The following is a 14048-nucleotide window of genomic DNA, read 5'->3' on the forward strand; positions in this document are numbered from 1 at the left end:
GTGACCTTGAACTGATCCTTAAGCTGACTCCACTTTGCAGGTGCAGACAGGTGTGTATTAGCTCACCAGCCTGTTGTTACTCACTTAAGGTTTGCCAAGGTGCTTCTCCCCCAGGCCCCTGTTAGGGTGTGGAGAAGCTGGCTCACGGTGAGCACCCATCTATGACAGGCTTCACAGTGATGGCCTTTTTACAAACCTCAATGTTATCTATCCTGTCTGGCCCTTCTACCTACTTCCATCCCACTTTATGGACTAGGATTGCAGAGTAGGTGGACCACGGGCTGAAGAGGGTTTGAGCATAAGTGAGCAGCGAGTTGCTGAGTCCATGTGGAGTCCTGCCCTATCAATGAAGCTTTGTTTCCCCAAGGCCCTGGACCTTGTCTCTGCCTGCCGGCTGGTTCTCAAAAGACCCCGTGGTTTCCAGAGACTATTTCCAGGCTGTTCTGTTTGACAAAGTCGATCCTGTACCCATCTCATCTCAGGAACTGAGGACTTTAGGAACAGGGGTGAGCATTTGCTTCTGTGTCATTCTGGGCTGAGGGGCATGCAGCCAGTATTTGTTATTTTTTGTTATATATGGACAACCACCTGATGTGGATATGTCCCTTTGCTTCTCCAGGGGAGACTACTGCTCTGGAGATGAGCCCTAAATGGAACCACTTCCTAAACCCCTCAGTGTGTTCTGACTCACAGGCTTAGGGCCACAGTGCCTGCCTTGAGACCCCAGGAGATGACTGGAGCTGCACCTGTAATTGTGGGAGGTCTTTATTTGATGGACAGAATATTAGATACCCGTAGGTAGCCAGCGCTGGGAGCAGATGCCCGGGCTTCTCTCTACACAGGCTCACATGGACACTGGTGCAGTCAGGGCTGACTCTGAACCTTAAGCAGGTTCTCCTGTCCACACAGAGGGTGAGGTCCTAGGCACGTGCAGCTGCATGTGGGTACTAAAGATAAGCCAGCCATTTGGCCAGGTCCAGGGCACAGGTTTCCTCAGTGGACCAAAGTGCAGCACTCCCTAGTGGCTGGAAGGCCAGGGAGGTATCTGAGGAACCACCAGCTTTTCCCTGACATGAAGAAGGCCTGGTCTGGACCCTATTTTTTACCTCAGTGGTCCCAGAAAAGCCTGCCAATCAATACCCCAGAGACCTTCCCTCTCCTAACCACCACTCTGGGATGCACCATGCTGGGATCAAAGCTGGCTTCTGGGTCTCATCTCTCTGGAGCCAGACTATATAATAACACCACAGGCCACATACACCTGTCCTGACCCCTGCCCAAAACTTAAGAGTTAAAACCAGCCAGGAAGTCTCATGGGTCTGTCTATTTCCCATAAGCAAGCACATCTCCTGGAGGATGGGTGTCCAAAAGCCAGATCAGTACTAGGCCAGAGGCCTGCATAGGACAGCAGCCAACAATGTCATGACAACAGCTTTTCTTGGACACTCATGAGGACTAGAGATGTACCTGCAGTTCAACTCGTAGGTCAGGACCTCCGGGGGTGCTGTTCTCTATTACAGGAGCAGAGCATTAGGGAGGTTGAGCCACTCGGAGCCCTGCTGACCAAAAACCCCTCCCCTGCATGTGCTCTCAACATGCACTCTTCCTGTAAGATGGGATCTTGGAGCCTCAAGCAGTGACACACACATGGTGGGGTAGGTCTTTATTTGTGGGGTCCCAGCCCCCTCCAACAGTAAGTCAGAGCGTGCCCTCGCCTTTCCCCCTGACCCATTCCCCCACTCCACAGGGCTGTAGTGACACACTTCAGAAGGGAAGGAAAAATAAAAACACAAACCCCTAAGTAATGGATTGTCTGCATAGAAACCTCATTTAGTTTAAACTAGAAACGGGCTGCAAGTGGCTTGCTTCTTCCAGGTGGGCTTTCTGTAAGGTAAGGCTCTGTCTTCACTTGGGTTGGGATAGGTCAGGTTGGGCAGGCTCAAGTCGAGGACAGGATGGGACACAGGAGAGGAGGTGGACTTGGGCTGGGGTCAGAAGGCCCGGCCCCTCCCCTGCCGCCGCCCCACCCCTCAGGTGGCGTTCCTCTGACGCACATTCTTGTCCTTGTCGTTCATGTGAGTTCCACTGCCCTTCCTGAGGATACAAAAGGGGGTCTTCACTCTGACAGGCACAGGGCTGGCCTCGGCACCACCAAAATCTTGCCATTATTTCAAAAGCAGCCAGCCACTTTCCCTGAACCCACCAAGGCCCATGAAAGACAGACACACTGAGTCCAGGAGCCCCGGCCCCCCAATTTCTATAAGACACACAGATGGCTCCTCAGAGCCCACAGCGACTGGACTTACAGTGGGGCGGCGCCAGGGTCATCCTCTGCAATCCAGAGCAGTCACATGAAGGAAAGAGGACATTGTCAGAGCCTTGTGAGAGCCTTGCCACCCCAGGCTTACCATGCAGTTGGCAGCTGGAGGTACCCATAGCTCCAAGCCCTCACAGTGGCTACCTAAGCTACGGGCAGACCCCACCATCCTCCAGGCCGACACTGAGTGGGGCCCACCCACTCACCCAGACCCAGGGCTGCTCACCGTCCAGGGTCTGGTCTGGCTTCCGCTTCTTCTCATAGATAAAGATGATGGTAACCAATATCAGGACCTCACCCACGATGCCGAGGAAGGGCCAGAGGGCTGCCAGGCGGCTGCGTACACGCAGTGAGATGGCCTCCCGAGCACTGCCCTGGGAGTTGGTGGCATTACACACATAGGTGCCAGCGTCGATATTCATGTCCAGATCGTTGATGGTCAGCTCTGTCTTCTCAGGTGTGGATATCACGACGTACTTGCTATTGGTTTCAGTGCCATTGGTGATGAACTGGGAAGAGGGGCTTGTCATGTCCTGCCAGAGTCTCTCCTTTACTGTCCCAGGAGCCCCGCAACATTCCCTGCCATGGTATCTCTGGAAGCCCTGTCATTCCTGCAACCTCATGTGCCAGATCCCCTCACCAAAGTAAAGTGCCCCTCCTGTGTCCCCACTCCCAGATCCCCTCACCAAAGTAAAGTGCCCCTCCTGTGTCCCCACTCCCATGGCAGCCCTCACTATTCCTAGAATCCCATGCCCCTTCTGCCACCCTCCCTGTGTCCAGGATGCCATGTTCCCGCTGCAGCCTCTACTGCCCCACCGCCCTCACCTGGTCCCCATTGTCAGAAGTCTTAAACCAGAACCACCCTTCAACAGGAGGGTGGGATGCCTCGGACTTGCAGACCAGTTTCACAAACTCTCCCTCGCTGGAATGCTCTGATTTCTTTCCGACCTTAATCCTGGGTGGCCCTGTGAGGACGAGAACCCTGCTGCCCAAGCACATAGACTGCTCTCAGCCCCACACCAGCCCCCAGCTCACCAGTCACGGCCTGTGCTCTCTGGCCCCAGATTACCCTCCACATTGATGCTGCCTCTGCCCACAGGCTCAGGAAGGAAGATGCAGGAATATTCCCCAGAGCGGTCATCTGCATCCACTCTGTAGGGGACAGAGCAGTGAGGTTCGGAGCTCGTAAGGCAAGGTAGCCACCTCCCCACCCAGGCTCTCACACACGCTATACAGGTAGGCCATGCAGCCAACACAGAGCTGTGTGGAGCCTGGCACGGCTCCACGGGGTGCATCTGTGAGATGGCATGACAGGGTCCTCTGGGCACCACAGACTCACGTGTACTTCATCTGCAGGTCAGGCAGTGCGTCCTCCTGCAGAACCTGGCCACCTCTCATCCAGCGGTGGCCAGCGATGTCAACGCCACTGCTGTTCAAAGAGCAGGTAAGCTGTGTCTTGGAGCCGACTTCCACGACAGAGGTTAGGATGGTGCCCGCTGAGGCCACAGGGAGAAAGAGTCAGCTTAGGACAACAGTCTGCCCCACACCCCTGCTTCTGGAATTACAGTGGCTGACAGTCTACAGCCCCAGACTTCTAAGGTAAGCTGATGTCCCACTACAAGTCCACTTTCAAGGTAAGAGACCCAGCTGCCCAAGCCCCGCCTGCTGCTCCCATAGCTGCGTGGTTCAGGGGGAGCACCATCCCCAATTCCCCACATAACAAAAACACATGGATGTCTCATGTTCCCTTCACTAATATTTGACCATCACTCAGAAATGGAAACTAAGCCCCCAGTAGTCTCTGGAGAGTCTGGCTGGAATTTTCAGGTTTGCAGTAGACAGTCAGAGCGAACACTTGGGCAGCAGACCCCACCTCTACCAGACAAACACACAGGGAAGACTGTGAGCCAGGGGAGCAAGTGCACAGAGCAGAACAGGATGGGAGGTCAGGGCGGAATACAGAAGACCAAAGACCTGGGGCACAAGCTGAGGAAGCACCTGGAAGAGGGCAGGGCCAGCCTGCACCCAGCAGGGTGACACTGATGAGTGTCCGGCCCACCCATATCCCCAGGTGAGCCTAAATGTGTGGTAGAGTAGAGCAGAGCAGCATCTGGTTCTACAAAGTGGAAGCCAGGGTCGGGTGGCACAAGAGGTAAACAGAGACAAGTGCCCTGGCCACTCACGTTCAAGGACCACCACGCTTGCCTGGGCACGGACCCACTTGACCCTGGGTGGCCGGGTCAGGTGGTTGCGGTCAGGGTCACTGCTGGCCCGGCACTCATAAATGCCTGTGTCCTCTGTGGTGAGCGCATCAATAGACAGCGAGCTGGCTGCATGCTGGCGGTAGGTGGCATGGATGTGAACTCGGTCCAGCCGGGCACCATCCCAGAGCTGGGAGCAGCTGTCGTTTGGATCATTCCCTTCAAACCACCACTGGATCTCGGGGACGGGGCTGCCCACAGCCACACAGTGCAGGGCCACACTGCCCCCCGCCCACTGCTCCTGTGACAGTGGTGCCTTGAGGAAGCCAGCTATGGGAAAGGGTTAGTGCCCATTACTACAAGGAAGGAGAATCAGGCAGGAAGGACAACCGCCAGGGCCTGCCACAGGGGCCAACACAGCACAACGAACTCCATTTCTTTCTGCTTGCAGGGAAAAGTATGAAGTTAGGTAGAAAACAAAGCACAAAGGGCTGGGTAAGAGTGGTGACCGCCAAGCAAGCCCACATGGTGAAGGACCTGTGTGCCACTCATGCGTGCGTGTACACACACACACACATACACACACACACACACACACACTAATGTAATTTAAAAGAGTATAGGAGCCAGGTGTTGTGGCCCACCTATAATTCCATCACTCAGGAGATCTATGCAGGAGGATTGCTAGGAGTTCCAGGCCAGATGAAATTGTTTAAAATTGTCTCCAAAACAAAAAATGAAGATAGGATAGGGGCTCTCAGGGCCCTGGGACACTCAGACTTGTGTGCCTGCCCCAAACACATGTCCCGGGGAAGGCAGGTCTCGCATGCCTACATAAGGTACAGTCGTTGTCTGAAGGCACAAGTATACGGGTTTACGGCCACTTGGGGGTGGGACAAGATAAGCACTTGCCCCAAATCTCCAGGGCCAAGAGTGACACCTACCACCAAAGTGGCCCCAAGACCCCTGGGGTACGAAGGACACAGCAGCTTTGGTAAAGGATGGTTTCTTGGTAACCCACATTTCAGAGCTGAGATCTTCCAGACTCCCCAACCTGTAGTTCCCAACAAGTGGAAATCACGGAGTCAGGAGGAAGCCACAGCTGCCTTTTCCCTTGGCCCCTTCCTATTTACTGCCTCAGGACATCTGACCACTTCATCTAGGTCGTCAGGAAAGACAGGTGCCCTGAAGACCCCAATCCCAGCTGGGTTTCTGAAGAGACACTATACTATGGGTGTCATCCATCTGGGACATGGCTGCCATGTTCTAAGGACCACAAGCCTAATGGTCACATGCCAGGCCATTAGGACCATCTAGGTGACCCATGATCGGTCTCAGGAATGCAGGTGCCTTGTGGTACTCCCTGGCATCTGTTGCCAACCTTCCCACACAGAACCTAGCTAGCACTGCTCAGGAGTGACCATTAACTATGATGGCAACCTCAGGAGCCTCCACAGGGTCTTCAAGAAGTCAAGTTGGGAGCCCGGCCATGTGACTTGTAGCCCACAGCTTTCAGCCTGTCCAAACAGCACCTTCCTTCCTGCCTACTTGCAGCTAGGTGAGAACAAGGCCAGCCTGAGGCATTGGGTAAACAAGCCAGCACCACAAGGTGCCGGGGAGGGGGTGCTGTTCTGGAGGGCAGCCCACACCAGTCTCCTGCTACCCAGTGATGACCTAGGCTGTTGGCTTGTCACCTCTCAGGAGCACCATGTCATTCAGACACCTGAGGAATGTGGGTAAATCAGATCTGTGTAACTGCTGGGGCGACACCCTGCAGTGAGGTGTCTGAGACCCGCCACTCAGACAAAGCATGTGAAACTGGGGCGTAGAGTGCTTAGACCAGTCTGCAGAGACCCTAGTATCAAGTTCCAGCCTCACACAACTAGGAAACTTAAGTGCCCATGCCACAGGGCTGCCCTCTGAGCAGAACCCCCTCCCCCCACTGTACGGCGGAAAATGACACAGCCCAGGCTGACCTGGGCCCTGCCCAGGCTGTAGGCTGTGGATCTGCTCCCAGGACCTGCCCGCAAGCTACACTCTGTGCTTGGCCCCTGTGCACTGCAAAGGTCTGCTTAACCCCAGGCAGAAAGCCACTGGGCCTGTGCCCAGGACACAGTAAATCAGCTGCATCCACCTTGGCAGGAGACAGCTATCTGCACCCAAGAGCCAGCCTCACAGGAGCACCTCAAGATGTTTCGATGAGGAGGAAGAGGGCATGGAGAAAGTGGGTCAGGATTAACCCTGGGCACTGCTGCCAGGACAGACCCCTCCTTGCTGATAGAGGCAGCAGTCATTTGGCCCATTTCTCCAGTGGAGCTCTGGTTCCGGCCTTTGCCTGCCTTCTGGAGTCCAGGCCTACCACACTGCCTTTCCTTGCTCAACCTTGCCATGACCTTGAATACCTGCCTTCCCTACCTGAGCCTCAGTTGCCCTTTTGAGCCTCAATCAGGCAAGGACCTAAGGCCAGAATAGGCCAGACACCAGGGTGGGAGCAAGCTGAGTATGCCCTGGTCACTGGAAATCCCATCAAGAATGATAATCCAACAAGTCCCTGGGCCTGTGGTCCAGGGCCATTCCCAGGCACTCACTCCCCAACCAGTCCTAGATCAGAGGAGCACCGGACCAGCCAGAAGCATGGCTCCAGCCCAGAAGGGACCTCCATTCCTTTCCTTTGCTAGGGGCAAGGACAGGTGGCCATTGCCAGGGACTATGGACTATGGAGAGTCTGCAAGCTCACCCCAAGGAGGACAGGGACAGATGGGGACATCTGATTGGGACTCCTCCAAACCTAGGGAGGGAACTGCCACTGGGGAATTCCTCACCCAACCTCCACATGTGACCCCAGGGCAATGACTCCACTCACACCCCAGTCCTCCAAGCCTAGGATACACCATCCCCAGGCACCTCTGTACCCTAAGAACCCAGAGAGTCACCTCTCACACCTTTCCAATCCACACCCTCCAAGACCCGAGGACATTGCTAACAGGCAATGCCACCCCCCACCAACTTCACCTTCTCTCAGATTCCTGAAGCAGTGCTGTGCTCCTTCCCTTCAACAGCAATGCGGCAGCTTCCTCCACCACAAGACCTCCCAACCCTTTCTCAGGTCACCCTCACATCACCAAACAGTCAAGGACCTCCCCAAATTCCTAGTTACCTCCCTCCTACCCAGACGCCCAGGCACTTCTGTATCCCAAACCTCCTGAATCATCTCCCTGGCTAGTCCCCCAAGTATGGACACCCTGAAATGGTAGCTCCTCCCACTCTAGTCCCCCTAGTAGCCCCAAACCTTGGAGCAGCCCTTGCAGGAAAGGCTGCTTCATCTCCTCTCCCCACCCCCAGGTGGTAGCACTAAAGTGGCAGACCTCTCTAACTCCACACCCTCTTAAATTAGGGACTGTGACTCCCACCCCGTTGGCCCTGTTCCCTCTGGGAACCAAGATTGCAGTTCCTTCTACTCCCAGGTCTTCCAAATTTGGGACCTCCCCAAGATGGCAGCTTCCTCACCAACCAGATTTCTCCAAACCCGGAGGAAGCCACCTGAAACATTGTTGTCACCCACCCCATGTCCCACAAATCTCTCCCAGATGTTCTGCAATTCCCTCCTGCCCATGGTTACTTTCCAGCCCTGTCTCTCAGGTGGGGAACCCTCAACCCAGTAGCTTCTTTTCTCTTCACACTCCCAGGCCCTAACACCAAGAGGTCAATCTTCAGGGTTAAGTCCCAGCCCTGGTACCCAGGTGGAGAAACCAAGATGGTAGTTCTACGACCACGGACGCCCCAACTCAACCTCGGAGATGTTGCCCCAGAGCCTTACTGTCTTCCAGCTTCAGGCTCACCTCCTCCCACACCTTCCCTAACTCCCCCAAACCTAGGCCGCCTATAGTCATTGTTGTATCTCCAAACCTCCAGGGTCACCTCCCAGCCCTATTCTGTGAGTTGGGACAGTTAAGGCAGCGGCTCCCTCCATCTCCAGCTGTCCAAAATCTGGGGTCATTTCCACTCACTTCTGTACTCCAAATTCTCTAAATTACCTCCCATGTTCAGGTGGGGACTACCGCAAGGTGGCGGCTCCTTCCACGCCCGGTTCCCACAACCTTAGGATGTCTCCCTCAGAGTCCTAACCTTTGATTTGTCTCTCCAGGGCCTCATCTCTAAGATCATCCCCCTCCACCTCGTCGCCCAGTCGAGGTCTAGGGTCAACTCGAGCGTCACCCACAGCCACTGTTACTCCTCCACACATCTCCAGCCCCGAGCCCGAGTAGGGAACCAAAGCTGTGATTCCCTACACTACCAAGTCCCCGAAATCCGCGGCTCACCTTAGGTCCGTGACCCCAGCCCGGTCCCAGCACCCCGCTCTTACCCGCCGCGCAGGCGCCTTGGCCGCTCAGGAGCGTGAAGGCAAGCGCCAGCAGCAGCGCCGCCGCCATGTCGCCTCGTCCAAGGGACGCCCCACTGCGGCTCTATAAGAAGGGCGGGGCGCGCGCACGTAGGCGCGCACGCACGCACGCACGCACGCACGCGGCGTCGCAGGGCGGGGCGCCAGACGCACAGCGAGTAGGCACGTACCCAGCGTCCGCCGCCCAGGCTCGCGCTACAGAAGCGGAGCGGGTGGGGAAGCGTTGGCACGTGACCATACAGACCACACCCTCGAAGGGGTGGGGCCTGGAGCCTGGGCTGCCCCTGTGCACGCGCGCGCGCTCTCGCCTCGCTCGCGTGCTCTCTCTCTCTCTCTCTCTCTCTCTCTCTCTCTCTCTCTCTCTCTCTCCCTCTCCCTCTCTCCCTCTCTCTCTCTCCCCCCTCTCTCTCTCCCCCCTCTCTCTCTCCCCTCTCTCTCCCCTCTCTCTCCCCTCTCTCTCCCTTCTCTCTCCCCTCTCTCTCCCTTCTCTCTCCCCTCTCTCTCCCCTCTCTCTCCCCTCTCTTTCCCCTCTCTCTCTCCCCTCTCTCCTCTCTCAGCCCCTGTCTTGAAATTTACTCTGTAGACCAGGCTGGCCTCTAACTGAGAGATCCACTTGCCTCTGCCTCCGGAGTGCTGGGATAAATGCCTTCCCCACGATGCACAGCTCTCTTTTTCATTAAAAAAAAGAAAAAGTTGGGTGGTGGTAGCGCGCGCCTTTAATCCCAGCACTTGGGAGGCAGAGGCAGGCGGATTTCTGAGTTCGAGGCCAGCCTGGTCTACAGAGTGAGTTCCAGGACAGCCAGGGCGACACAGAGAAACCCTGTCTCGAAAAAACCAAAAAACCAAGAAACAAAAACAAAAAACCTTCTATTTGAGCCAGTTGGTGGTGGCACATGCCTTATCCCAGGACTCGGAAGACAGAGGCAGGTGGACCTTCGTTTCAGGCCAGCCTGGTCTATAGAGTATTTACCACCAGGAGAGCCAGAGCTACACAGAGAAACCCTGTCTCAAAAACAAAAACAAATTATATTTGAGGGTCGTGCATGGTGGCTCTCACTTCTAACCCCAACACTCAGGAGGCAGAGGCAGGCAGACATCTGTGAGTTAGAGGCCAGCTTGCTCTACATAGCCAGTTCTAGGATAGCCTGGGCTAAGTAGTAAGGCCCTATCTCAAAAAAGTATGTCCATGTATGTATGTATGTGTGTGTATGTATGTATGTATGTGTGTGTGTGTATGTATGTATGTGTGTGTGTGTATGTATATGTGTGTGTATGTATGTGTGTGTATGTATGTATGTATGTATGTGTGTGTATGTGTGTATGTATGTGTGCATGTATGTGTAAGTATGTCTCCCTGTGGGTACCACATGAATGCAGGCTCCACAGACAGAAGTGGGCGCCTGATCCCTGGAGTTGGCATTATGGGCCTGGTGTGGGTGCTGAGAACTGAAACGTGGCCCTCTGGAAAGCAGCAAGCACTGTAAGAACTGAGCCATCTCCCCAGCCGGAGCTGCTCTTACATTATTTATTTACTTATACATTTTACTTTTGCCTTTATGTTGTTTTCATTTGTGACATGGACGTTTTATAACAACTTTTGGGTTTTGTTTGTTTGAGAAAGATGCTCACTGTGTAGACTTGGCTGGCTTGGAGTTTACTATGTAGACCAGGCTAGGCTCTGGCTCCTTTGCTGAAATTAAAGGCCTTAATCCCAACATTTGGGAGGCAGAGGCAGGAGGCACTCTGTGAGTTCCAGGACAGTCAGGACTACACAGAGAAACCTTGTCTTGAAAATCCAAATAGAGGCTGGAGAAATGGCTCAGTGGTTAAGAGCACTGACTGCTCTTCCAGAGGCCTTAGTTCAATTCCCAGCAGCCACATGGTGGCTCACAACCATCTGTAATGGGATCTGATGCCCTCTTCTGGTGTGTCTGAAGACAGCTACAGTGTGCTCATATACATAAAATAAATCTTTTAAAAAATCCAAATAAATAAATAAAAGTAAAATCGGGAGATGAGGGCAGGCATGAGGTTGGCAGCAGCTTCAGGGTCAGCAGCTCCTTTGAGGGGTGCACACCATGCCAGGGGCTTCAGGAATGTCCAGGAAGGGCAGGACAAAGCCTGGTGACAGAGGGGCCAGGACTCAGTAGTAAGTCACTATGAGCCTGGTGACCCACTTACACACCATGGCAGCTGCCTCTCAGAGGCTTGGGGGTGGGGGGGGCTTTGAGCTAACTGCTCAGAATCCTAAAGCCTCCCCGGAGAGGAGAGCTATGTGCAGAATGAGGGTTAGTGCAGGGAGCTGCCAGCTGGCATCAAAGGTCCTTAGGCTCAAAACAAACAAGGCTGGGCTGAGTGGAATTCCTAACCCCTGTATGTTTAGGCCTCTGGGAAATTTCAGGTTGGCCAGGAAGCCCTGTCCTATGTTTACACAATGAAGCCCGGCCCCTCCCAGGCCTGGCTTTTTAGAGTCTTCTCTGACCCTACATGGCCACCAGCCTTCTAAGCCCTTTCGCCTTACTCCACCTTAGCCGCCTGATCTCCAGCCAGACTAGCAGATAAAGATGTGGAAAGCCTGGGGTAGTGGTGCATGCTGGTCATTCCAGCACTTGGCAGCTGGAAGCCAGGAGTTCAACATCCTTTAGCCAAAAGTCGGTTTGAGGCCACCCTGGGCTACAGGAGACCCTGTCAAAACCAAAGAAAAGCAAAAACACACACCGAGGAAAGGAGAGAAGGAGCTGAAGAGAAGGTTCAGCTGTTGAGTGTACTGACTGCTCTTACAGAACAGCCAGGTTTCTCTCAGCACCCACAGGGCAGCCTACAGACAGCTGTAACTCCAGTTCCAGGGGAATCTCATGCATGTTTCTGGTCTCCTCAGGAGACACCAGGCACAGCAAGCAAGTTGTGCACCAACGTACATGCAAAACACCCATACAGTAGGACCATACATTATTCTCCACCCACAAAATGAGCCAAATTAAAGTCTATAAAGGCAGGTTTATCGGGAAGCCACTGTCTGGTGGGTTCACTGGTCCCAAAGGAGGGAGGGGAGAGGGACGAGAAAGAGAAAGCATGTGCATGGTGCAAGAGAGAAAGTGCAGAGAGGGAGAGAGGGGAGACACCAAAATACCGGGGTTATATGGGAAAGAGCTGCTGGGGGAGGGGCAGCCCACCTGGGCTGGAAAGTATGCTAACCATGCCCTGTACCAGGCAGGGACTGAGGGATGCTGGGAGAAGCTGGAGGTCAGGTCCACTTTGGTATGTTAAATATGCACCCAGGCCCTTGTCCAGGGTCTGAAACCCAACACATAGAAAAAAAATGAGATTAAATTTAAAAAGAAAATAACTAGCCTGGTGGCAGTGCACGCCTTTAATCTCAGCACTTGGGAGGCAGAGGTAGGCGGATTTCTGTGAAGCAAGCCTACTACTATTGTAGAGTGAAAAATTATAAAGGCCATTTTATGAAATATGTGTAGATTTTTTGCCTTACAGAACTGAAAATAAGATTTCAGGCCTTCACATTCCAGGTGAAGGACACTTGCTGGATTACATTCCTCAAGCCTCGCCCAAGGCAGGAAGACATTCCTGATTACAGATAAAGATGCTACCACCTAGGTGGGGCCCTAGCCCTATAGCCGGAAAAAGTAAAGATAGCAATCTGAAATGGCCGGATAGGGCACAATGGCATGGTAAAAACCACATTTTTGAGAAGAATGCAGGGCGATTTCCACATGACACTAATCATTTAGAGTGAATACCTCTGAATTGTTCCACTGTTTTCATGTTTTGTATCTTTAACAACCCCATCCCACTCCCCTGGTTTGTGGTTTTTCCCTTTAAAACCCTCCAAGGACTGGCCGAGGGGGTCGGACCTTGACTCCAGCGCGAGTACCTGGTCAGACCGCTGGCTGCCAGCTCTTTCCCTAATAAACCTCTGCTGATTGCATCCAGGTATGGTTTCTTGTGATCTTTGGGTGGTCGCGATTCCGGAGGCTTGAGGAAGGGTCTCCCGAGTATGGGGGTCTTCACTACCACTTCTACAGAGGGAGGTCTAGACAGCGAGCTACACAGAGAAACCCTGATTCAAAACAAAACAAAACAAAGAAAACCTAACAAGGACAATAACAGCAAAAAGAAAGAAATCAAGGAAGAAAAAAAAGAAAAGATAACTAAACACACAAATCAACCCATAAAATTTGAGTGTCATAATTGTAAAACTTAGATTCCTTTTTTTAGGGCTTTTCCACCCAGTGTTTGCAACATAGATACATCGAGAACCATCTGTTGTGTATTGAAATCCAGGATGAGCGGTGGCGTGGGCCTTTAAACCCAGCACTTGGGAGGCAGAGGCAGGCCGATTTCTGAGTTTGAGGCCAGCCTGGTCTACAGGGTGAGTTCCGGGACAGCCAGAGCTATACTTTGTTTTTTTATTTCTTTTCTTTTGTATTTTTGTTTTTTTTTTTTTTCCAACACAGGAGTTGTTGTTTCTCTGCATAGCTCTGGCTGTTCTGGAACTCTTTCTGTAGACCAGGCTGGCCTTGAACTCACAGAGAACTCCACCTGCCACTGCCAGTGCTGGGATTAAAGATGTGCGCCACCACCACCGGACTAAAATTCAGGATTTTTAATTTAATCTTTGTGTTTTGCTATGTCGGAGTGGGAATCCATAGATTCACGGGCTTGTGAAGAACCCTGCCACTGAGCCACGCCCCCAGGCCCTTCGCTGGGGAGTTCTAGGAAGGCATTTTACCACCATACCTACCCACCCTCACCCCAGCCCCCAGCCCCACACCCAGCCACTCGCTCCCGAGCCCCTGATTAGGTCTCTGTAAGTGACCAAGAGACCCAACGAATCCAAGTAAAGAAGGGGCTGGGGTGGCCAAGCCTCAAACCCTGGAGAGTGAAAATCCCTGACTCTGGGAGAGGAAGGGCGGGCCCTGCCAGGCTCCACGTGCTCAGATTGGGGTCTGGAACTCTGGCTACAGATGAGAGAGCACAGCTTTGTCTGCAGCTTTGTGGGGACATGTGACTTGCCCTCCTGGTGAGGGCTCTTCTGAGGAGCGGATGGGAAGGATCCTACAGAAGAAACGCCAGGCTCTAGGGCGGCCCAGCCCACAAGAAGGCTCTCCAC

The 14048-nt window shown here is 53.6% G+C and overlaps 1 protein-coding gene across 2 annotated transcripts; it reads right to left on the bottom strand.

Annotated features, from left to right (window-relative positions):
* Positions 1-1648: 1648 nt before the first annotated feature.
* Positions 1649-9044, bottom strand: Bsg (basigin (Ok blood group)). 2 transcript variants are annotated; one of them, XM_076919585.1, is made up of 8 exons: positions 8882-8977; positions 4501-4848; positions 3657-3813; positions 3387-3469; positions 3143-3282; positions 2544-2826; positions 2307-2331; positions 1649-2094 (listed from the first exon to the last, which is right to left on the bottom strand). In XM_076919585.1, the coding sequence occupies exons 1-8, from the start codon at positions 8946-8948 to the stop codon at positions 2031-2033; spliced, it is 1167 nt and encodes a 388-aa protein (XP_076775700.1). In that variant the 5' UTR covers positions 8949-8977; the 3' UTR covers positions 1649-2030. The 2 variants fall into 2 exon arrangements, with proteins under 2 accessions (XP_076775700.1, XP_076775701.1); XM_076919586.1 differs by lacking the exon at positions 4501-4848 and having other exon boundaries at positions 8882-9044.
* Between the last annotated feature and the right edge of the window lie 5004 nt (positions 9045-14048).

Source organism: Arvicanthis niloticus, chromosome 22 (genome assembly GCF_011762505.2).
Source record: "Arvicanthis niloticus isolate mArvNil1 chromosome 22, mArvNil1.pat.X, whole genome shotgun sequence".
In the NCBI taxonomy this organism is placed as follows: Eukaryota; Metazoa; Chordata; class Mammalia; order Rodentia; family Muridae; genus Arvicanthis; species Arvicanthis niloticus.